At 44.2% G+C, this 26,493-nt stretch overlaps 1 protein-coding gene across 5 annotated transcripts in view; it reads right to left on the bottom strand.

Annotated features, from left to right (window-relative positions):
- Nucleotides 1-26,493, bottom strand: part of slc45a4 (solute carrier family 45 member 4) — a 72,769-nt gene that overhangs the window by 7,040 nt on the left and 39,236 nt on the right. For all 5 annotated transcript variants that reach the window (XM_004915023.4, XM_031903804.1, XM_004915024.4 and 2 more), the window contains exon 3: nucleotides 3,621-3,809. In XM_004915023.4, coding sequence (XP_004915080.1) covers nucleotides 3,621-3,809 — 189 coding nt within the window. The remainder of the gene's footprint in view (nucleotides 1-3,620; nucleotides 3,810-26,493) is intronic.

Raw genomic sequence — 26,493 nt, 5'->3', positions numbered from 1 at the left:
ATATATATAGCGCAAGCAAGTGGAAGCTTATCTACCAAGCTATCTATCCAGCACTAATTTACTTCTGTAGGCAGAAAAGAACATTGAGACAAAAACCTAATTCTGGTCTTTTTCAAACAACAAGTCTTTGAAAGGAAGAAAAAAAAATGAGAAAAAGGAGATAATTTTTGGAATAATAGTGGAAACAGGAAGCATTGTGAGATATGCAATAAAAGGAAAGCAAATCGATCACAACAGGAAAGGCTTCCCTGTGAACAGGTTCCTAGTGCTTTCCCAAGCCAAGAACTGGCACGGTGAGCGGAGCCGTGTGATTCCTGGGTAGGGTCCCCCCCACACGGTCCCACGGCCAAGACTGTCACATTGAACAACGCTCTATTATTGTGCCAGGGCGTCTGCTTTATGTCACAGCCAAGCTCAGTAACATGGGGGCTCTCGCCAGGCTGTGCGTGGGCACCGGCACCATTTCAAGGAAAAGAAAACACGAGCAGGAGGTTAATTGTAAGGAACAATGTGCATTTTTGTACCACAGGGAAATAATGTCTATAACACAATCAAAGAGGTAATATGAAATTAAACATGTTCTATTTTAATATTTCTTTTTCATTTTCTTATACTTTATTCTTTATATTTTGGTGACAGTGTCTTATAAAGATGGTGCTTGTTACGATACGTATATTTTGCGTATACAGGTATGGGATCCCTTATCCGGAAACCCATTATCCAGAAAGCTCTAAATTACAGAAAGCCTGTATCCCGTAGACTCCATTTTAATCAAATAATTCAGAACTTTAAAACTGATTTTCTTTTTCTCTGTAATAATAAAACAGTACCTGTACTTGATCCCAACTAAGATATAATTACCCCTTATTGGGGCAGAACAGCCCTATTGGGTTTATTTCATGGTTAAATGATTCCCTTTTCTCTGTAATAATAAAACAGTACCTGTACTTGATCCCAACTAAGATATAATTACCCCTTATTGGGGCAGAACAGCCCTATTGGGTTTATTTAATGGTTAAATGATTCCCTTTTCTCTGTAATAATAAAACAGTACCTGTACTTGATCCCAACTAAGATATAATTACCCCTTATTGGGGCAGAACAGCCCTATTGGGTTTATTTCATGGTTAAATGATTCCCTTTTCTCTGTAATAATAAAACAGTACCTGTACTTGATCCCAACTAAGATATAATTACCCCTTATTGGGGCAGAACAGCCCTATTGGGTTTATTTAATGGTTAAATGATTCCCTTTTCTCTGTAATAATAAAACAGTACCTGTACTTGATCCCAACTAAGATATAATTACCCCTTATTGGGGCAGAACAGCCCTATTGGGTTTATTAAATGGTTAAATGATTCCCTTTTCTCTGTAATAATAAAACAGTACCTGTACTTGATCCCAACTAAGATAGAATTACCCCTTATTGGGGCAGAACAGCCCTATTGGGTTTATTTAATGGTTAAATGATTCCCTTTTCTCTGTAATAATAAAACAGTACCTGTACTTGATCCCAACTAAGATATAATTACCCCTTATTGGGGGCAGAACAGCCCTATTGGGTTTATTTCATGGTTAAATGATTCCCTTTTCTCTGTAATAATAAAACAGTACCTGTACTTGATCCCAACTAAGATATAATTACCCCTTATTGGGGCAGAACAGCCCTATTGGGTTTATTTAATGGTTAAATGATTCCCTTTTCTCTGTAATAATAAAACAGTACCTGTACTTGATCCCAACTAAGATATAATTACCCCTTATTGGGGGCAGAACAGCCCTATTGGGTTTATTTAATGGTTAAATGATTCCCTTTTCTCTGTAATAATAAAACAGTACCTAGTAACTGATCCCAATTAAGATATAAATAATCCTTAAGGAATGCAAAACACTCCTGTTGGGTTTGATTAATTTTTTATTGATTTTTTTTAGTACACTTAAGGTATGGAGATTCAAATTTAGGAAAGACCCCTTATCTGGAATACCCTTGGTCCCGAGCATTCTGGATAACGGGTCCTATACCTGTATTTACATATGAATAATTAATTCTGCCCACTGTAAGCTGTGTAATACAGGTGTTCTGGGCTATGCAAGTGTTACTGGGCATTACAACAAGGTTACTCATTCTATGTACTGTACCTGTCATGGGAAAAACAAGACGCCAGGGGGCCAGTAATCAAGAAAATGATTTGGGTCCTAACCAGTCCATCAGATAATTACCCTCAATATCTGCCCAATATCTGGCCTATCTCTACCTAAAGTCTCTGGGCCCCCGTGGCACAGCATTTTGGATAGTTCCACCCCTGCCCATGCCCTGGGGATGCCACACAGGGCTGTAAGTACAGTAACCATACTGTCTGACCGTCAGTGCTGTACCGTATCACTCTTTGCACCCTTGGGCTTCTGTCTCCACATCTTTCTTGGAAAGCCCTACTACAATACTACACTGTACTGAGCTATAATGTACTGTGTTATTATCTACACCTTGCTTTACCCTCTCCATATCTGGCTCTGCTACACCTGCAACATGCCCAGGGCAGTCACTCCTTTATATTTCCACTCAGGTGAGCTCAGGTTTTATTATTCCCTTAGTAAGCCCTTAAGGCGAAGACACACAGAGCTACTAGTAGCAGCTACTTTTTCCCAGCTACTAAACTCCTGAAAATTCCCTGGCATAGACAGTTCCTCAGAATTTCCTCTGCTAAAACGCAAGTAGAGACAATTATCATTAAATGATCAGCATTGTCTATTTTAGTAGCCACAACAATTAGCTGCTACTAGTAGCTCTGTGTGTCTTCACCCTTAGGGCTCTGGCACACGAGGGAGTTTAGTCGCCCGCAACAAATCTCCCTTGTTGCGGGGGACTAAACTCCCAGATATGACATCCCACCGGCGAAAATGTAAATCGCCGGTGGGATGGCATACGTGGCGGCGCGATTTGCAGAAATCGACGAAGTTGCCTCGAGAGGCTGGTGGGACGGCATGTTGGGGAGATTAGTCGTGGGCGGTTAATCTCCCTGTGTGCCACTGCCCTTAGGGCAAAGACACACAGAGCTACTTGTCAGTGCCATAAACACCACTGCCATAGACAATACTGACAATCTAAACCTATTGAAAGGCTACATACTGGCTTCTTCCAATCAGAGCCAATTGAATATCAGTATGCATGGCACCTACCAGTGATTTAACTCTTAGCTACCATGTGTACTGATTTCTGATTGGCTCCTGTTGCAGAGAAGAGAGAGATTATTATGTTTGTAGCACATTAAAATACAGCGTTTGGTGTCAGGATTTCAATGAGACAATCTCCTTGGCTGCTATGCAGGTTGCCACGCAGGGCATCGGGTTAGGTTTGCTCACAAAATAACTGCTGCTGATACAGAGATGTTTGAACACATGGAACAAGTATTTACACACACGCAGAATGTCAGCTGGGCTTGGCAAAGGAACCGTAAAACACTCCGATGGCAAATCCTCATATTCCTACTATATAAATCCATTATTCAGCATTATAGGATAGCTATGTATTGTATAGCATACCCACTGTGCCTTATGCTACTAGTGATTAACTGGGCAGTACCATGAAAAAGTCCATAAAAAGAAGAGTCTTTGTACTCACCAATAACAGAACCATTGAGGAAAAGTGCAACTCCCAGGAGAACTCCAACACACAGAGCGAGAATGAAAGGACGCCTGCGGCCCCATCTCAGTGTGCAGCGGTCACTAGCAGAGCCAATCAGGGGAGTGAAGATCAAACCAAGAATGGGGCTCAGGAACCATGTTAGGCTGTAGTACTGCTCAGGAAGACCTAGAACAGAGAGCCACAAGTCTGGTGAGTAGCAAAGTCTGGTGAGTAGCAAAGTCTGGTGAGTAGCAAAGTCTGGTGAGTAGCAAAGTCTGGTGAGTAGCAAAGTCTGGTGAGTAGCAAAGTCTGGGGAGTAGCAAAGTCTGGGGAGTAGCAAAGTCTGGGGAGTAGCAAAGTCTGGTGAGTAGCAAAGTCTGGTGAGTAGCAAAGTCTGGTGAGTAGCAAAGTCTGGTGAGTAGCAAAGTCTGGTGAGTAGCAAAGTCTGGTGAGTAGCAAAGTCTGGTGAGTAGCAAAGTCTGGTGAGTAGCAAAGTCTGGTGAGTAGCAAAGTCTGGTGAGTAGCAAAGTCTGGTGAGTAGCAAAGTTTGGTGAGTAGCAAAGTTTGGTGAGTAGCAAAGTTTGGTGAGTAGCAAAGTCTGGTGAGTAGCCAAGTCTGGTGAGTAGCAAAATCTGGTGAGTAGCAAAATCTGGTGAGTAGCAAAGTCTGGTGAGTAGCAAAGTCTGATGAGTAGCCAGTTCATGTAACATATGAACTTCTGGCCATGAGCAACTATGTTCTTCCTAGAGGTAAAACTGCCTTAAGATGTAGCAAACCCCCCCCCCCCCCCCCCCCCCCGGGCTAATAATGTACATAAATGAGTACTTTTACTCATCTAGTCCTAACATTGTCATCTTCTCCTACCAGTGTCATCTTCTCCTACCAGTGTCATCTTCTCCTACCAGTGTCATCTTCTCCTACCAGTGTCATCTTCTCCTACCATTGTCATCTTCTCCTACCAGTGTCATCTTCTCCTACCAGTGTCATCTTCTCCTACCAGTGTCATCTTCTCCTACCAGTGTCATCTTCTCCTACCATTGTCATCTTCTCCTACCAGTGTCATCTTCTCCTACCAGTGTCATCTTCTCCTACCAGTGTCATCTTCTCCTACTATTGTCATCTTCTCCTACCAGTGTCATCTTCTCCTACTATTGTCATCTTCTCCTACCAGTGTCATCTTCTCCTACCAGTGTCATCTTCTCCTACTATTGTCATCTTCTCCTACCAGTGTCATCTTCTCCTACTATTGTCATATTCTCCTACCAGTGTCATCTTCTCCTACCAGTGTCATCTTCTCCTACTATTGTCATATTCTCCTACTATTATCATCTTCTCCTACCACTGTCATCTTCTCCTACCAGTGTCATCTTCTCCTACCAGTGTCATCTTCTTCTACCAGTGTCATCTTCTCCTACCACTGTCATGTTCTCCTACCAGTGTCATCTTCTCCTACTGCTGTCATCTTCTCCTACTACTGTCATCTTCTCCTACCAGTGTCATCTTCTCCTACTACTGTCATCTTCTCCTACCAGTGTCATCTTCTCCTACTGTCTCCATTATGAGCCACTGTCTCCATCATTAGCAACTGTCACCATCTTGGCCTACTATCTCTATAATGAGCTACTGTCTCCACCAAGGCCAACTTTTACTATTTTGTCTTACTCTCTCCGTATCATAACCTACTGTCTCCATCTATCCGAACACCTCTTCCTACCAGGAGCCTTGATATGTTCAGGACCCAAAGCATTAGCCTCAAATTGCACCCCCTTTAAAGCGTCTGTCAATATTAATTATCTGCTACATATTCTAGAAAGGATGTGCAAATAGACAGACAGACAGACAGATAGATCAATAGATAGAAAGATATATTAATACAGAGCTTGTTCCTTTTTCCAATTTAACTAGATATTTAAAAGGCCAGGAAATAACTGAATTATTATTTTACCAATCATGGCTACAGACCTGCAATAAATATAGAATGGCCCATTACTACTGCAGTCATATTTCTAATGTATCTCATGGAATCAATATTTAATGGCTTCCATTAGATCGCTCTACTTTGGAAATTAAGACCTATACTGTGCGTTTCCTAGAAGGCTTCAGAGCAGGGGAATTCAGAACTGAATTTTAGATACTAATGAACAAGTTAAGAGGTGGCCATTATTAAAACTGATATTTAGCAAAGCCTTTGGCAGGGCTGCAGAACAGTTGCTATGAGGGTCATTAACTCCCCCACGGGTTGCCCCTGATATAAATATAAAATGAACCAAATGGATAGGAGGACCTGGAACAGTATTGGCCACTAAATCCTACTAAAAGCCAGTAAGTCCAATGACCCCATCTGTATCCTGTTGAATTAAATATCCCCTAAAAGTAAAACTTTTTATCAAGAACTGCACAGAACTCCATGCCACCACTTGACATTGGCAGAGGTATCTCTGGGACCAGCACAAATATAAATGGAAAGGGGAGTGGAGATGAAATTCAGCTCAATGTAAGTGCCGGCTGCTCCCTTATTCACAGGGAAATTATCACAAAGAGATAACATGGCGTGATTAAATAGAGTGCAGGCTAATCGTTCTAATTCTGTCAGTATGAGATGATTCACAGCGACCAGTACTGAGCACAACACCCTGGCTGATTAAAGGGCAAGGAAAACACAGCAACTTCTATTGTGTAAAATTGGCATATTGTCCTGATGATATTGCTGTCACCTTCTAGTCACGCAGAGACCGATCCGAAAATACCTGTAATACAATCTTTTTTATGCTTATATTTAGCACCACTGTATCTAATTTATATAAAGGTGTCCTCAGTACTCCTCAGTTCATTGGTGAGACTGTACAGCTGCAAGGGTTACTTTATGACCACTGACTGGAGCCAATGGCTCTGCCTATAGAAATTCTTTACACGGGACTGAAAGTGTGCTTTGTATTTCTGGCTCATTTCGGCATGGGTAGATCTCAGGTAGATTCATCTAGTAATTCATGCCCATCCCAAGGTTATTATAAAGTACTTTTTATTTCACCCTTTACACAGCAAATAATTCCCTCTGCCATTTAACATTTTATTCTTGAACCAACAAATGTATTTGTAGCTGTAATATTGGTGTGTAGGCGCCATCTCAGTGCCTTGTGCCTGAGTCTGAGCTTTCAGCCAGCGCTACACATTAGAACTGCTTTCAGCTAACCTATTGTTTCTCCTACTCCCATGTAACTGGAGGAGTCCCAAGCCGGACTTGGATTTCTTACTATTGAGTGCTATTCTGATACCTACTGGGAGCTGCTATCTTGCTCCCTTCCCATTGTTCTGCTGATCGGCTGCTGGGGGTGAGGGGGGGTGGGATATCACTCCAACTTGCAGCGCAGCAGTAAAGTGTGCCTGAGTCTGAGCTTTCAGCCAGCGCTACACATTAGAACTGCTTTCAGCTAACCTATTGTTTCTCCTACTCCCATGTAACTGGAGGAGTCCCAAGCCGGACTTGGATTTCTTACTATTGAGTGCTATTCTGATACCTACTGGGAGCTGCTATCTTGCTCCCTTCCCATTGTTCTGCTGATCGGCTGCTGGGGGTGAGGGGGGGGGGATATCACTCCAACTTGCAGCGCAGCAGTAAAGTGTGCCTGAGTCTGAGCTTTCAGAAGGAGCCAGTGCTACACATTAGAACTGCTTTCAGCTAACCTATTGTTTCTCCTACTCCCATGTAACTGGAGGAGTCCCAAGCCGGACTTGGATTTCTTACTATTGAGTGCTATTCTGATACCTACTGGGAGCTGCTATCTTGCTCCCTTCCCATTGTTCTGCTGATCGGCTGCTGGGGGGGAGGGGGGGATATCACTCCAACTTGCAGCGCAGCAGTAAAATGTGACTGAAGTTTATCAGAGCACAGGTCACATGGCTGTGGCACCCTGGGAAATGAAGAATATGGCTAGCCCCATGGGAGAAACAGGTTACAATGCAGGATTCTGCTGGAGAATCTAAAGGGCACCAAACCCAATCTGACCTGCACCCAACCAAACACCAACATTGAAGCTTAGGGCCAACCAGTGCATTCTGAATGTTATAATGATACTATAGCAGCAAACCTCTCAATAGCTGAACTCTATAACATGAGACATTTAGGCGCCAGAAGCAAAAACAGATTGGGGGGGGGGGGGTATATCGTTATTTGCTATGGGACTAAAGAGACAAGGAGGGGCATCAGCTGCATCATTAGCGCATCAGACTGACACTGGGTGGGAGGGTCTAGATCCGTCTCTATGTATAAATCAGGGCACAATTAAATGTGTGGGAGTCGCTTTTCCAGTCTCTGAGCTGTATTTGTTTGTGTGTGAGCAGGTGTGTGTTTGTGTTAATGCTGTTAGTGCCTGTGTTGTTGTGTCTGTGTGTCTGTGTTTGTATCCGTCAGAAAATGATAAAAACACCTTTATGCAGATGAAAAATGTTTAATCAATATACACTGGAAAGGTGCCCAGTACTTATTTACAAGCAGACACATAAGGAGGAGGAGGCTATTACCTAATAGTTCTATTTGTTTGCTTTTCCCTATCTCTCATATTTACTCACATAAAGAGAATTCACAGTAATTCCAGTCCTACCTTCTAAACACCGACGGCACACACTGACTGGCAAATGAACACAAACTAATGGCTCAAAATAACATTTAGTATTTGTAATGACATCCAGTTATGTATATAAACCAGTAATGTATGTATATTACAGTATAGCATCTGTTATACTGAAACCCATTATCCAGAAAGCTCCGAATTATGGAATCACCATCTCACATAGACTCCATTTTAATCAAATAATTCAAATTTTAAAAAATGATTTCCTTTTTCTCTGTAATAATAAAACAGTACCAGTACTTGATCCCAACTAAGATATAATTACCCCTTATTGGGGGCAGAACAGCCCTATTGGGTTTATTTAATGGTTAAATGATTCCCTTTTCTCTGTAATAATAAAACAGTACCTGTACTTGATCCCAACTAAGATATAATTACCCCTTATTGGGGCAGAACAGCCCTATTGGGTTTATTTCATGGTTAAATGATTCCCTTTTCTCTGTAATAATAGAACAGTACCTGTACTTGATCCCAACTAAGATATAATTACCCCTTATTGGGGCAGAACAGCCCTATTGGGTTTATTTCATGGTTAAATGATTCCCTTTTCTCTGTAATGTTTAAATTATTTTTGTAGACTTATAAGTATGGAGACCAAAATTATGGAAAGATCCCTTATCCAGAATACCCCATGTCTCAAGCATTATGGATAAAAGGTCCCCTACCTGTACCAGTTAGTCAGCAAATACAACACAATTTGTATGTGTCTTGCAAGGTTGGATTCGGTGACTCCTGTTATAGAAAAGGAAATGCAGGGGAGACGGGGGCCACAAACTGGGGGGAAAAACGATAAAAAAAAACCCTAGAACCCTAGAGATTTAGAAGAACTCATAGAACCAAAGTGTAGCCAATCAGCGCACTAGAATGATCATAGAACAAGCTAAACTGCAGCCAACCATAACATCAGAATGTTGGTAGCATTAAACCAACCCGCAGCCAATCAGAAGATGAGAAAGTTTGCTTACTGAGGAATTCCAGTGAGAGTGCACCCAAGGTATCGAGGGAAGTCTCTTTGCACCAGTGAGACTCTCTCAGCCTTGGCCGATTGCTTTGTGTTGTTTTAACCTAATACCCTGCCTGTGTCAGCATGGCAATAAATAAGCGCTGGGCGCAGCTTTGCCTTTACAGAGCCCTTATTGTTACAAACGGAAATAAATTAGCGAGGAGAGATGACAACTGCAGAGCGGCTAAAGGCTAACTAAGGCCGAGGACTTTAATAAACATTTACCTTCTCACACTTCGGCAGATGTTGAAAGCTTACTGGCAGTTTTTAAAGAGAACTCAAGCTTAAAAATGTATATTGTATATACTTAACTTACTGTACCAGCCCAGAGCAGCCCTAACAGTAATGATTTAGGCAGCCAATGTTGTAGCTTCCCATCTTGGACTGACTTGGAGTCAGTGGCACTGCACATGCTCAGTGGGCTCCGGGCTGCCAATGAGAAACTAAGCTTAGGGGGTCATGGGAAAGCATCAGAACATTAGCAGAGGTTCCAGCAGTGGCGTATATATAGAGAAAGCAAACTCCGTGGTCGTGGGGGGCCTGGGGGACAGGGGGTTCCATGGGGTTAGTTTCTTCTATAGTTATTCCACTTTGCATTATACAAAAACATGTTACATGGTACTCACTAAAAATCCACGTTGCAGTGCGCCGGGCCCCTTGAAAGGGGCCCCCCTGGTGGTGTTTTGGTACGCCCCAGGGTTTCTCTGTCATAGAAGCTCATGCTAGAGGGCTGAATCAGTTCTAGTGCAGACTGCACTGATTTCTTAACTGCCATGTAATGTGACTGTGAATTAACTACTAATCAGCTGTTATATTGTATACATACTGTATATTGTGAATCAGTCGCTAAGCTTGGGTAAGTGACAGTGGCCAAAAACATCGCAGTCAATTTTTTTGAAAGAGATTACTGTGTTGTGATTGGTCAATTTGATATGGTCTCTTTAAAATTCCATGTCCCATTGGGACATTATCCACCTAATATTTTTTTCTCTCTCTGCAGTACAAGCAATACGATAGCTCCAACCTATTTCCATTAACGGAAGGAAAGGAATGTTCCGTGCAAGGACACCCTGCCTATAGGCTGTGATATTCGTGTTTTGCATGACTGTGGAACAAATGTAGGAACTTTACCTGCAGGTGTTACTATCACAAATTGAATTTGTTTAGCAATAAACAACATGTAAATATGGGGAGAGAAAAAAAACAACATCTGGCCCAAGGGATTGAAGCTGGATATATAGTCTCTATAGTAGTGACGATCCAGGCTTTCAAAGGTGTCACAGCTCCCCATCTTGGATTCTGTTAGAAGTGTCAGTGACACCGCACATGCTCAGTGTGTTCTGGGCAGCTGTTGAGACGCTTTGGGGTTGTCACAAATGATCAAGCAGAAGATGAGGTTTGCCTGCAACCTAAAGTGATGCTACAGGGCTGATTATTACATTCTGCTGCAGAACGAACCAGTTTCAGAGCTGCCATGTACTAATAATATGAATTATTTACTAATCTGACTTATATTGTATATACAGTATATACAGTTTATCGGTCCCTACTGGCACAGAGGAGGCACAGATCTTTACTGCTAAAGGGCTGTGGTGGCCTTGGGCTGGTACAGAACCCCAAAACAGTACTTCTCCCCACTTTGATACTTAGTTAAGCTTTAGCTCTCCTTTAATGAAATTATTAACCCCTACAAATGCAGGGTAATAACAGTATATTATGCCTTTGAGGCAGGGCTATCCAACTGGAGGCACTTGGCTAAAGGGCTGGCTTGCGGTAAGAAGGTAGCACCCACCAAGGATTCTGGGATTATTTCCCCTTTAAGGCAAATAGGACAGTAAATGTAAGTGTAAACTTGAATAATTAACAAGAGCACTGTAACAACAATGCAGGCAGATAAATGGATATTTAGAAGCTTAAGCCGCACCAGCTGGCCCAGTGTTTCCTTTATCTGCACAGGAACCAACCGTCTGTCGAGTTAGTTTTTAATCAGTAACATGAGCGCTCCTAACCCTTCACTACCAGGCCCTGGCCGGCCTCCAACTAACGACAAGCACCAAATGAGTCTGTGTTTCTACTGCTCCTATGAGCACTGGGGCCAAGCCAAAATGATGTTTACAGTGATCCCTCTATGCAGAGTGCCATAAAGGAACCTTAGCGCAAGCCGAAAAACGCTTGCCGAGAATACGCTCCATATGGTTAAAACTCCCCCTACCTGTTCCTGCACCCGAATTAATTGAATATGCTCGGGACACATGTACCTGATATCCGCCTAAAAACGCGAGACTTTGCATTTTCTCGTGTTTTAGGCGGATATTGGCTACATGTGCCTGCACCTGAGCTTATTCCATTCATTCGGCTGAAGGCACAGGTAGGAGCGTATTTTCGGCAAGCGTTTTTTGATTTGGCAAAAATATGCGCCATACGCTCCATGTGGTATTAGCCTTAGCTGAAAAACGCTTTCCGAGAATACGCTCAAAAATGCCCCTACCTGTGCCTGCACCCGAATGAATGGAATACGCTCGGGTGCAGGCACATGTAGCCGATATCCACCAAAAAACGCGAGACTTCATATTTTCGTTGGATATCGGCTACGTGTGCCTGCACCCGAGCGTATTCCATTCATTTGGGTGCAGGCACAGGAAGAGCGCAAGGATCAAAGTCATTTACGATCGTTAGGATACAAAAATTCTGGAACTTTCGGATCGTACTGTGATATTTTCCTACGCCACGATGCAATCCGAAATTTTTGGATTTAATATGTTTTTTTCCCACTACTTTTTAAGGCTACCGCCCTACGCCTCCTACATGTGTCTGCACCCGAATGAATGGAATACGCTCGGGTGCAGGCACATGTAGCCGAAATATGCATAAAAACGTGAGACTTTCAAACATGTTTTTATGTGTATTTCCGCTACATGTGCCTGCACCCGAGCGTATTCTATTCATTCGGGTGCAGGCCCAAGTAGGAGGCGTAGGGCGGAATTTTCAGCAATCGTTTTTCCGCTTGCCGAAAACATCCGCCCTACGCCTCGTCTGACATCAGCCTTAAGTCCGAAATTCAGACTTTGATAAGTCAGCCCCTAAGTGTGGCATTGGCCTTACAGCGTGACTGACAGAGCTGAACAAAAACAATAATTACCTGAAAATAGGGGCAGGTGTATGAGGTTAACGGAAGCTGCATTGTGCAGTCACTTAGGAATTCTAAACAGCTGAAAGCTCAAATGCATCCCCCCCCCAAAACCCTTTTATTGTACCTAAAAGTTGTTTTTGGCAGAGACTGATTTCTATCCATAGGCAGCGGCGCAGTCACACACAGCTCAGGGTGCAGGGAAAGCACATTCCTGCCCCAGGGGCAAAAGGCTGCTGTTCCCTGTGCCCCTTCTGCTCTCCAAGCACGCACACCGCTGTTCCTGGAATTTCTTGAAACTCCTTTTTCCAAGAAGCAGGAAAAGCAGAAAAGTTTCAAAGGACAAGGTCACCTTTCCATGGCGCAAAGAAAAATAATCGTAATGGGCAAACATGTAAAGAGCTGCTTCTTTGGCGACCAAACGAGCTGATCTTTCCATTTGAGGTGGGTGATATCTGGGAAATGTGATATTGGATCACAACAAAGATATGCAGACTGTGGGGGCAAGGGCTGCATCAACAAGCCAATGTTATCCTTGTCCAATGGGGATTTTTAAATCTGCCCAATGGGCAGCCCTGTCGGGGGGCCCCATACATGGGCAGAATGAATGGGGTATGGGTATACTGGGCTCAGTGGAACACAGACTGTAATAAATGGCAATTTATGCTTATATATAAATGTCTAAAGGTGACCATATACGGGCCAATTCGGCAGCTTATCTGCCCCTGTATGGGCACGAACGATGGGCCTGCCGAATCGATATCTGGCCTGAAATTGGGCAAATCTTGGTCGGGCATGTTTGATTTTTGCATTGGATCAGAGTGCATTGGTTCGTTGATGCGGGTCCCAAACCGTCAGCCCCTATACCTGCCATTTAGCCTGTGTATGGCCAGCTTTATTCCCAACGTATATTAAAAGATTTAGTGGTTGGGTCCTGTATCTTATTTATGATACTAATCTGAGCCATTTTGCAAATAGTATCTATAGAGGTAATTTAATAAACAGAAGGCAATGCAAAAAAGTGCAACACTTTGCACAGAGTTGTTTATTTATGGGGGGCCAGGGCACATAGGCACCCCCTAAGGCCCATCCACTCTTTCTCTTTCTTGCACGTCATTCATTACCCCGGGCAGAAGCGCCCCATGCATAAGACTAAGGTGCATAGTCTTTACCCCCTTGTCCCCTTCTGCCTGGGGGAATAGTCAATTAACCCTTATGTCCTCAACAGTCTTGTTTTTGGAGTACAAAGACCAACTACTGGGAATTCTAATCACATTATAAAGCGGGAGGTATGGGACCTGTTATCCACAATGCTCGGGACCTGGGGTTTCCCGGATAAGGGATCTTGTAATTTGGATCTCCATACCTTAATTCTACTAAAAATCATTTCAATATTAATTAAACCCAATAGGATTATTTGGCTTCCAACAAGGATTAATTATATCTTAGTTGGGATCAAGTACAGGTACTGTTTTATTATTACAGAGAAAAGGGAATTATTTAACCATTAAATAAACCCAATAGGGCTGTTCTGCCCCAATAAGGGGTAATTATATCTTAGTTGGGATCAAGTACAGGTACTGTTTTATTATTACAGAGAAAAGGGAATCATTTAACCATTAAATAAACCCAATAGGGCTGTTCTGCCCCAATAAGGGGTAATTATATCTTAGTTGGGATCAAGTACAGGTACTGTTTTATTATTACAGAGAAAAAGGAATCATTTAACCATTAAATAAACCCAATAGGGCTGTTCTGCCCCCAATAAGGGGTAATTATATCTTAGTTGGGATCAAGTACAGGTACTGTTTTATTATTACAGAGAAAAGGGAATCATTTAACCATTAAATAAACCCAATAGGGCTGTTCTGCCCCCAATAAGGGGTAATTATATTTTAGTTGGGATCAAGTACAGGTACTGTTTTATTATTACAGAGAAAAGGGAATCATTTAACCATTAAATAAACCCAATAGGGCTGTTCTGCCCCCAATAAGGGGTAATTATATCTTAGTTGGGATCAAGTACAGGTACTGTTTTATTATTACAGAGAAAAGGGAATCATTTAACCATGAAATAAACCCAATAGGGCTGTTCTGCCCCAATAAGGGGTAATTATATCTTAGTTGGGATCAAGTACAGGTACTGTTTTATTATTACAGAGAAAAGGGAATCATTTAACCATTAAATAAACCCAATAGGGCTGTTCTGCCCCCAATAAGGGGTAATTATATCTTAGTTGGGATCAAGTACAGGTACTGTTTTATTATTACAGAGAAAAGGGAATCGTTTAACCATTAAATAAACCCAATAGGATTCTTTGGCCTACAACAAGGATTAATTATATCCTAGTTAGGATCAAGTACAATATATATTTTTATACACTGCCTCTGAGCATTAACATCCCACAGAACAGAATGAAATTCTGATAAACTGGCACATTTGATAAACTCTAAGACAATCTCCGGGCTGGCAGGAAAGTGTTAATAAATTACAGTACAATCTGAACTTCTGGGAATCCCTCGGAACTACAAACAGTCACACAAGGGGGCAGAATATATTTTTCAGCTTTAATAAAACAGTTTGCAATATTGGCAGAAATTTCACACAACAGAAAGTAATATTGTAGTGCACTGCCAAGGAACACAAACTGGAGGCCTTAAAATATACTAAGTGAGCAGCACAATCCACTTATTCCACTTATTATAAACGTAATGCTTTGCCATCGCTTCAATTCGTTATTTTTGGCTCCTATGCAAAGTCACTTCTACACAAACCCATCTCGCATGAAAACCACAAATAGAAATACCACAGTCGCTGTGCATTTCACATGCAGAATGTAATAAACTGACCCACCTAAACCAGAACTGTAAGGGAAAAATATAACTCACATACAGTATCATTTTATAAAAAAAAGTATATGAGAGTATAGCTTACTGTGTGCCTAGAACATTCCTTCTCTGTATATTTGTATTTATACATATGGGTAGGGGGTGCCATAGTGTTTCCCTTAGACAGTACAGTATGGGGGTACAGCTTATTGTGTGCCCAGAACATTCCTTCTCTGTATATTTGTATTTATACATATGGGTAGGGGGTGCCATAGTGTTTCCCTTAGACAGTACAGTATGGGGGTACAGCTTATTGTGTGCCCAGAACATTCCTTCTCTGTATATTTGTATTTATACATATGGGTAGGGGGTGCCATAGTGTTTCCCTTAGAGAGTACAGTATGGGGGTACAGCTTATTGTGTGCCCAGAACATTCCTTCTCTGTATATTTGTATTTATACATATGGGTAGGGGGTGCCATAGTGTTTCCCTTAGACAGTACAGTATGGGGGTACAGCTTATTGTGTGCCCAGAGCATTCCTTCTCTGTATATTTGTATTTATACATATGGGTAGGGGGTGCCATAGTGTTTCCCTTAGACAGTACAGTATGGGGGTACAGCTTATTGTGTGCCCAGAACATTCCTTCTCTGTATATTTGTATTTATACATATGGGTAGGGGGTGCCATAGTGTTTCCCTTAGACAGTACAGTATGGGGGTACAGCTTATTGTGTGCCCAGAACATTCCTTCTCTGTATACTTGTATTTATACATATGGGTAGGGGGTGCCATAGTGTTTCCCTTAGACAGTACAGTATGGGGGTACAGCTTATTGTGTGCCCAGAACATTCCTTCTCTGTATACTTGTATTTATACATATGGGTAGGGGGTGCCATAGTGTTTCCCTTAGACAGTACAGTATGGGGGTACAGCTTATTGTGTGCCCAGAACATTCCTTCTCTGTATATTTGTATTTATACATATGGGTAGGGGGTGCCATAGTGTTTCCCTTAGAGAGTACAGTATGGGGGTACAGCTTATTGTGTGCCCAGAACATTCCTTCTCTGTATATTTGTATTTATACATATGGGTAGGGGGTGCCATAGTGTTTCCCTTAGACAGTACAGTATGGGGGTACAGCTTATTGTGTGCCCAGAGCATTCCTTCTCTGTATATTTGTATTTATACATATGGGTAGGGGGTGCCATAGTGTTTCCCTTAGACAGTACAGTATGGGGGTACAGCTTATTGTGTGCCCAGAACAGTCCTTCTCTGTATATTTGTATTTATACATATGGGTAGGGATTTTATTGAAAGTAAAAACATTACAAGTAAAATATAAACATTTCAGAAACAGAAAAGCAAACAAAAATGCATCACATTTTTACTCAATGAAATTCAGAAGCAAAGAAGAATCACAAATGAAAATGTACATTTACCCAGAGTGCAACATTCTCTGCCTTTCGCTCAGTCTCTCTGGATTTAATGAAAGCAAGTTCCCTTACAATTGCCCCTGTGACTTGCCCCACCGCTTCTCTCTTCTGACTGAGGGTTAACTTGCAGCGCATATGCCACAGATAATAGCGCATAACAGATATTATAAGATACAGGGTTTCCGTAGTTACCGCGCCAGCACACTCACGCCCCACTATCCCGTACGCCATCTCCGTATAATTCAAGTTCTCCAAAAAACCCAACTGTAAAGTATTTGCCAGGGAAGATTTGAGGCTCTTGGTAATGACACAGTCTAACAGAAAGTGCTCCTGGGTCTCATCCGTGCCACAGCCCCAGGGGCATTCCCTGTCCCCCACATTCAGATACCGTAGGTTCCCCCTGACAAACAGTTTCCCCTGGAGGGAGAGCCAAGCGTTATCCTGAAACTTTTTGGGCAGTCTCTTACTGTTTAGGAACTTTAGGCTCAGAGCCAGGGTCTCGCTCGTGCAGTCTCTCAGAGCAAGGGGAACACAAAAGAAAACCTCCAAAATCCTGAAATAAATGTTTCTCCTAGGGGCAGACTTGAGTTCCTCCATCCCTATGTGCCACTTCCTAATGAGCTTCAAGGCCTGAGCTACATGGGGTGGGACACAACCTCCTCTTATCCGGACACTCTTCAGCCTATCATTGAGCAGCCAGTCCTTGATAAAAGGCGATACCCAGGCCCTAATACTGCTCTCCCACAGAGAGTCGTTCCCCTGAGCCATACCCCCAAGGTTACATTTGAGGAATATGACACAGAAGAAAGCCACCGGGCACAGCATGCCCAAACCTCCCTCCTTTCTCTGCAGGAAAGTTACTCCCCTTTTCACTGGGTTCAGTCTGCTCCCCCAGAGCATTTGGAAGAACAGACTGTGGACTCTTGCGTAGAAAGATTCTGGCAACAAGAAGATATGAGAGACAAACAGAAGCAGAGGGACCAAGAAAGACTTGATAACGTTAATCCTTTCCCTATAGGTCAGCCTCCAAGCCTTCCATCGCTGAACCTTTGCTGCACAGGCATTCAGTTTCTCATCCCAATTTGCCTTTGCATCATCGCCCTTCCCAAATTTTACACCCAAGATCTTAACCCTCTCTGGGGCTACAGGGAAGTCTTTTAGTTGGAAACCCGGCTCTTCCTCTAAGACCCAAAAAGCTTCCGATTTTTCTTGGTTGACAAGAGACCCAGAGGCCTCTGAGTAGCTTCTGATGTGCTCCATTACCATAGACGCCTCCTCTGGTCTAGACAGAACAATGGTCACATCATCCGCGTAGGCTACTAACTTAAAGGGCTGACTCAAGGGAAACCGAACACCCTCCAATGCACTATGCTGTAATGCTCTTAGGAAAGGGTCCAGAGCAAACACATACAAAAGTGGACTGAGAGGGCACCCCTGTCTTACCCCTGCTCCCACCTCAAAGTCTTTGCCTCTCCAACCATTAATCAATGGAAAGCTTCTTGCCCCTTGATACAAAGTCTGTAACCATCTGACAAACTGACCCGGAATGCCGTATTTCAGCAAAGCAGCCCATAGGTATTGGTGATTAACTTTATCAAAAGCCTTTGCTTGGTCCAAGGTCAGGAGATACTTTCCCCATTTATGGACTTTGCACCTCTCTAAGGCCTCTCTTATTGTAAGGACTGCTCCAAAAATGCTACGTCCCTCCACTGTGCAGTACTGAAAGGAAGATAGTAAAGTGCCAGCAAACTTACTTAGCCTTGAAAAGAGAATTCTTGCAAGAATCTTTCTGTCAGTGTTAAGAAGAGCAATGGGCCTCCAATTCTCAACATGCCTTGAGTCCTTCCCCTTTGAAAGCAGGATCAAGGAAGAGTATCCCATAGAGGGAGGAAGACTACCCTTCTCCAAACTCTCATTGAAGACTTCAACAAGAACAGGAGCAAGTCTGTCTTTAAATCTTTTGTAAAACTCAGCTGTTAGACCATCAGGCCCTGGGGCCTTTTTCTTTTGCTGTTTGTCTATGGCCTGAATCACCTCTTCCAGTGTTATTTCTGCTTCCAAAGTGGAAAAATCCAAATGATCAGTATTGGGCCCTGGGGTTGCCTTCAAGAAAGCCTCGGTCTTTCCCTTATCCAAAACTCTTTCCCTGAAAAGCCCAACATAGTAAGATCTAACGGCTTCCAAGATCCCCTCCCTTGACTTATGAAAATGACCCTGGGAGTCATAAAGACCCTCAACCAGCTTTTTCTCAACAACCTCTTTGCAGTTCTGGCAAGGATCTGGGCAAACAGAAGCCCCATAGTCTCTTTCCAGAACCAAAGACTTGTACCGGCTGTACTGATGTTGCCTGATCAGTTGCTTGAGTCGGTTTCGCTTTTCAGCCCCCTCCCCTTCCGAAATACAGACCTCTAGCTCCTTTCTTAAGGACTGGTACCTCCTCTCCTTCTCCCTCCCTTTTTTATAAGAGATAGACTTGAAGAGGGACCGGAAAGAATCCTTGGCTGCATCCCACCATACAGATAGAGAATCATACAGCTCAACCTTTGATAGCTGCATCAGCAGCAGATCCTCAAAAGATTGTTCTGCCTGTTCTCCTTCCAGGGAACCTACATCAAGTCTCCATAAACCCCTCCCAATCTTGGGCTGGTTCCGGATACCATACAGAAAGGAGAGTACCGAGTGATCTGAGAACTCAACGGCCTTCTCACAGACCTCTGTAAAAGATTCACCTTTCTTAACAAAAATCATATCTATTCTGCTGCTTCTCTGCCCACAGAAATACGTATGTTTGCCTGCCCGACCCCCCCATGTGGCCACATCTACTAAACCCGCATCCTCAGCCAACTTATTCATAAATGAACCCTCATATTTACAGAATCTGCCAGTCCTGTCTACTGCCCTCAGGACTTGGTTGAAGTCCCCTGCCAAAATGACTGGACTTGATGTATACAGGTACGGTTTGATCTCTAATAAGAGTTCCCTTCTCTCTGAGGGCCCCTGGGGGCCATACACATTGATCAATCTGATCAGATTCCCTTGGAATACAATGTCAAGCATCAAACAACGCCCAACCTGGATTTCTATGATTTTTTTAATCTCCAACCCCTGAACATTTTTGAAAAGTATTCCTACCCCTCCTGCCGGCTCCTCAGCAATAGACCAAAAGGAGGGCCCGTGCCACCAATCTCTTTTGGCTTCAAAAATCTCACTTCTGGTTGTGAGCCTGGTCTCCTGCAAGAAAAGGATTTCAGCCTCCACCTTTCTAAAAAAATCAAAAGCCAAAAATCTGGTCTTCTTATTCTTAATGCTACAGACATTGGCTGTAAGGAATGGGATAGGATGATCCATCATTAGGTCTTGTTTTGCTTCTGCCTACCACCAACCCCTTCATCACCCCTTCTTTTCACCTGAACTTTTGGGGTACTCTCTGCCCCCTCCAGGTCAACCACCACCTCCTCCCCTGGGGACTCTGCCTCCTGACTCTCCTCCCCACTCTCTTTTCTCTCTCTTTTTTTCCTGTCCTTCTTTGCCAAGGCCCTAGCCTTCCTCTCCTCTTTCCTCTCCTCCTCCCGCAGCCTCTCCTCCTCTTCCTCAGCGAGATCCCCCCAGGTTTTACCATCTGGCAGGACAAATCTGTTGTCTGTTGCTACCGTCATTTTTGGGGGAATGTTTTTATTTTTCTCTGACGATTTTCCCCCCGCCACACTCCACTCCCCTTCTCCTCTAGGCTTACTGACCCTCTGCTCTCCTTCCTTTTTCCCACTGTTCCCCTTGGGTAACCTCCCTTGTGCCCCACCCATCACCTTAGTAACTGGGGCAGAGGATTCAGGCTGCACAGCCTCCCTCTCTGGTTCCACTACCTCTGAGGTTTGATCCCCTTCCTCCAGAAGTTCCATTGAGAGGCTCATTTCCTCCTCCAAATTAGAACATTCTGCCACCATATTGTGCCATGCGTCGGGGCAAGAGCTGTGGGCGTGGCCTAACTTCAAGCACAAATTGCAGCGGATTTTCTGGCATTCCTTACTGGGGTGCCCAGTCTCACCACAGAGGGCGCACTTTTGAACTGTGCATTTAACTGCAAAGTGCCTGTTTGATCCGCACTTGAAGCACACCCTGGGTTGGCCGGGGTAGAAACAAACGCCCCTGTCCTTCCCAATAAAAAAGGAATTGGGGAGGTGCTTGGGGACATGGAGATTCATGTGCAGTTTGACCTGCACCTTCCACCCTCCTACCCAGAAACCCTCCTCATCATACAGTGGGGTGAAGGGGGACAGAACGGTGCACTGTCTCTTTAGCCAGATCAGCACGTCATCCGGGTGCACAGACTCAGTCTTAAACATGATGGTGACTGTCTTGGTGTCGGGCCTGGAGACTGGGGTCACCCTAAACCCCTCCCACTCTGGGGCACCTTTCTTACCCTCATACCTGCGCCAGAAATCATCCAACCCCTGAGACAGTTTGAAGCCAAGATCAAACTCAGTGTCTGTGACACTTATCAGCCCACTTACGTCTGCAGGGGTAAAACCCAGGGACTGTTTGATGAGATTCCTGCCCACAAACCTGCGCCCCGGGAACTCACCCCTCTCCTTCTCCCACTTGATCTTCACTACATTCTTCCTCCTACTGGCAGCACTCTCACCCGCCATAGAGACATTCTGCTGAAACAGTCTCTTACCATCCCAGGCACCTCTCCTCCCTTGTGCCCCTTCACTCTCGGTATTTACAGGGGGATTCCCTGCACCCTCTGTGGCACCACTTTCACCCACTCTTGCTGCAGCATCACATACGGTTTTATCAGTCAGTGGTGCAGTCATGTCAGTACTCCCTGCAGCCATATTAGTACTCCCAGCAGCCATGTCAGTACTCCCAGCAGCCATGCCAGTACTCCCAGCAGCCATGCCAGTACTCCCAGCAGCCATGCCAGTACTCCCAGCAGCCGCGCCAGTACTCCCAGTAGCCATGTCAGTACTCCCAGTAGCCGTATGAGTACTCCCAGCAGCCATACCAGCACTCCCAGCAGCCATATGAGTACTCCCAGCAGCTATACCAGTACTCCCAGCAGCCATATGAGTACTCCCAGCAGCTATACCAGCACTCCCAGCAGCCATATGAGTACTCCCAGCAGCCATGCCAGTACTCCCAGCAGCTATGCCAGTACTCCCAGCAGCCATGTTACACTGCCCACTCACATGAGGCACACTCCCACCAGACACACTCACAGTATTAACATTATTGCATGGCAAAGAATTAGTCAGTGGATCCCAGGAATCCGCACATGACGGACCCCCATTCCCACCCGCAGGAGTCACAGTCCCTTTAGGAAAAGCAAAAGAGTCTTTCAAAACCTTTTTCAGTTGGTTTCTCTCCATTTCCTGGAACCTCCTGCGGTTATGATAAAGCTCTCTCCAGGGCTCTATAACTGCCAGAACCCCGGTAATGTTACTTTCAATGTCCTCCAAGTCTTTATTTAAATAAGCAATTTTTTGAATAGCTTTTGCTCTCTGTGCCCCCCTAAGGGCCCCCAGTCCAGCCACCATATTGTCTATACTCCCCTCCAAAATGTTCCTTTTCTCCTCCAGAATACTGATGTCTCTCAGAGCCCTGATGATCTGGGTCTGATTGGGCCCAGCTGAGCCCACAGTCTCTGGCTTCCCAGCGCCATTGCTAGCAGCTGTCTCTCCCCCATCACACAGGTGCATTGCTCCTACCTGGGCCATTGCAGCAGTCTCAGAACTCTCTCTCAGCGCCTCCTCAGCCACTTCCATAGCCACACAGCCTGCGGCCTCAGCACTCTCCATGGCTGCCTCGCAGCCTGCAGCACTTCCCTCCTGGGTCCCAGCATGCCTTGCAGCAGCTTCCTGGCTTGCCTCTGAACTGCAGCTCCCAGCAACAGAACTGCCGTTTTCCGCAGCAGAACTGCAACTCTCTGCAGTAACCTCGGCTTGGTCGTCCAGGGTGTTCGCTCGCTCGGGGACCTCCATTACAGATGGAACGCCGCACGTGCCGGTACTTTCTCCTTCTTTGTCACTTTTAGCCATGGCCTTCACCTCCTTGCGCACCTCACTGCTCTCAGCCGCTGCTGCCAGATTGGGGGGAGCAGCCTTCCTGCTGGATCTCAGGCAGATCCTCACTCCTTTACCCGGAGTTACCACAACTTTCTTCCTCATTTTTTGGAGGAAATGTTTTTGGGGAAAATGCAGGAGAAAAAAAAAATAAAGAAATCTCCTGAGAGAAATCCTCACAACCTGCAAGGTTTGCAGGTAAAAAAACACTCCTCCCAGACCCAAAAAGGGCCTGGGAAACCCTCACAGTCTGGAGCTCACACACACACCTCCTCTCAGTATGGGAGTACAGCTTATTGTGTGCCCAGAACATTCCTTCTCTGTATACTTGTATTTATACATATGGGTAGGGGGTGCCATAGTGTTTCCCTTAGACAGTACAGTATGGGGGTACAGCTTATTGTGTGCCCAGAACATTCCTTCTCTGTATATTTGTATTTATACATATGGGTAGGGGGTGCCATAGTGTTTCCCTTAGACAGTACAGTATGGGGGTACAGCTTATTGTGTGCCCAGAACATTCCTTCTCTGTATATTTGTATTTATACATATGGGTAGGGGGTGCCATAGTGTTTCCCTTAGACAGTACAGTATGGGGGTACAGCTTATTGTGTGCCCAGAACATTCCTTCTCTGTATACTTGTATTTATACATATGGGTAGGGGGTGCCATAGTGTTTCCCTTAGACAGTACAGTATGGGGGTACAGCTTATTGTGTGCCCAGAACATTCCTTCTCTGTATATTTGTATTTATACATATGGGTAGGGGGTGCCATAGTGTTTCCCTTAGACAGTACAGTATGGGGGTACAGCTTATTGTGTGCCCAGAACATTCCTTCTCTGTATATTTGTATTTATACATATGGGTAGGGGGTGCCATAGTGTTTCCCTTAGACAGTACAGTATGAGGGTACAGCTTATTGTGTGCCCAGAACATTCCTTATTCAACACAATTATTTTTTGGGTTAAATATTCATTCATTGCCTGCAAAACGAGCAAGTCGTTATCAGACTGAGGCCCCAGGTCCGTTCCAGGTCACTCTGGGAAACAAAAACTTGTACATCCACGTAAATCCATTGACTTGTGAGTGGGAAACAGGAACCGGCTCCAAACAGGAGCAACCAAAACAGCTTTATTTTAGATTCTGTTGACAACATTCCATAGGAAACGCTATTATTTCAGGACTTATCACAGATCATTCTGGGACGTTTACTGGCAGCTCCGACCTTGTTTACCTGGTGAGGAATTGAACTTCCGACTACGAGAAAAAAAACAAAAACAGCCGCCAGGGCGCTGAGTGGGTCCTCGCTCCTACTGAGACCCTCTCGGCCTGGCATTTCCCAGCCAGTTCCAAACAAACAGGACACCGCTTGTAGTAAATAATTGCTTTTTTATTCTTTTTTTTTTTTCCCTTTGGTAAAACAGGGTCTAAACAATAGTGAGACCAGAGCAACTTGTGGTTCACAGGAAATGCTGACTGTGTCGGAGTAAGTGTGAGCGCTGAGTCGGGTCACCGGCTACGGTGGAAAAAAAATCTCGCGTCACGTGTGAACATTTCTATCGCCGCAACAATTTGTGTCAAAGTGAAAAACCTCAGTTTGACTTCTGAAAAACAGCAGCGTGGGAGTCTGAATCATAAAGATGGGAGTTTAACGAAATGCGCCGAGAATATCCGCAACCCGGGGCAGAATATTTTTGACAGCATTTATTCAGTTTGCGTGGTCTGTAATGGTTAATTGGCACGCTTCAAATTACTTTGCCAATTAAATGTATTGATCACTTATAGTCTTTTGCAATGGCACCACAGAATATACCATCGTCCTAAATGGGCGCCAAAAAATTTCACTAGAATAAAATAAGTAGGGGTCTCACTAAAGGACAACAAAAGCCACATTTACTGCAGGAGGGTGTTTGTTAGTCTCAAATCCCTATCCTGGGACCCTGGACTGGCCAATATTTTCACCTTGGGCATACCCCCCAACTGTCCAGCTTTCTGCGGGACTGTCCCAGTTTTAATAGCGCATCCCGCTGTCCTGGACAGTTCAATGAATGTCCCGCATTTCCATAAAAGATTACGGAAATGCGGGACATTCATTAAACTAGCCCGGACCACTGGATGCGCTGGCTGGAGCCGGGCACTCCGGCTCCTTATGCGGCGGCGAAAGCCCTTTTATAAGGTTGCGCCCCGTGCGTATTGATGTCATACGTACCGATGGGGCACAACCTTATAAAAGGGCCTGTCACCGCCGCATAAGGAGCAGGAGCCGCAGAAGAAGGAGCATCTATGGCAGCACTGTGTATGGGGGGCACTGTGTATGGGGGGTACTGTCTATGGGGGCAACTGGGGGCACTTTCTATGGGGGGCACTGTCTATGGGGGCACTGTGTATGGGCGGTAGTGTCTATTGGGCCATTGGGGGCACTGTGTATGGAGGGCAAAACTGGTATATAGTTATAACTAACTTATAGCTGACTGCCTTCTCTCTATATTTGTATTTTATATGTAGGAGTTGCTATATTGTTTGGTAGGGTATAGCACATTTTGAATCTGATTACACCATTTCAACTATACAAAAGGAGTATTTTTTGAAAACAAAAAGGAAGGGGGGGGGGAATTGGGGCATGGCCACAAACTGGGCGTGGTCAAAAAATTTTGCTGCGCTGCACACGCCAAATCATTTTGTCCCTCTTTTCATTTTTCAAATGTTGGGAGGTATGCCTTGGGTCTATGGTAAAGTAAAGCTAGAATATTAGTATACTGTACACAACCAAGTCCCAGTGCCTATTTTTAAGAAAAGAAGGTTCCAGTTTGGCCTAACAAATTGGCTCTGCCCCAGTAAATTTGGCTTTTGTCCTAATTTTACTACTGCCTCCTAGTGGTAAGTGGCTTTTAAAACATGGCATAAATGGCTGTGTATATTGCATGTAAAAGGGCATTTTCTTGCTCCTAGCTGTTGTACAAACAGTGGTATCTGAGGCTCAATCTGTCCCAATATACGGTCTATTAGGATACTTTGAAAAAGGGGTGTGGCTTAGTAAAATAGTGAGTTGTGGGTACTGCAGTAGGCGGGACTAGAACACTAATGACAGCTTACAGGGGGACAGACAACAAAAGACTAACGAAGCACAATATGTTCACCTAGTCTAATAATACACAACATCAGGTATTTGCATTTAATAAGCAGGTGACTAGTACATTTATCAAGTTACCAGACTACAAACACTGGCACTTCTAATAAATTACCCCCAGGCCTCATCCAGGAATCTGCCAAGCAACACAATATCTGCACGTCTCCCAAGATGGCACAATGTACACCGACAACGCGCAGGACTTATATATATTCACATTGTGTCCCTCAGTCCTTCAAAAAATGTCCAGCCATTCTGCAGCCAAAGGGTTAAGCCTTCTTCCACATCCTCCTCCTCTTTCTCATTTATGTGCAGAAACAATGGCAGTCAGTTTAACCCCCGGCAGAAACATGCACGTGACATTGTTAGTGAAACGGCAACAATCAGGATGGTTTGCAGCTCTTATGCTTCCTTCTCTCTAAGCTAAAAGCAGGAGGGCCGCGCCAGAAGTGTGAGTGAGGGCTGCACTCCATAGAAACCAGTACAATAGCAACACATGCCTCAATACAAACAAATAAGCCACGCTCGAACTGGGCCTTTAGTTACCCTTTAAAGAGATAGGGACACCTGAAATGAAACCTTTTTAAAATATATCATATCATTGTGTTTGCATGTTATTTATAATTTTGCCTGATGCTTTTACATTCCCTATCTGATCC

Source organism: Xenopus tropicalis, chromosome 6, assembly GCF_000004195.4.
Source record: "Xenopus tropicalis strain Nigerian chromosome 6, UCB_Xtro_10.0, whole genome shotgun sequence".
In the NCBI taxonomy this organism is placed as follows: domain Eukaryota; kingdom Metazoa; phylum Chordata; class Amphibia; order Anura; family Pipidae; genus Xenopus; species Xenopus tropicalis.
The sequence above is the reverse complement of the archived record's forward strand: the minus strand, read 5'-3'. Positions and strand labels throughout refer to the sequence as shown.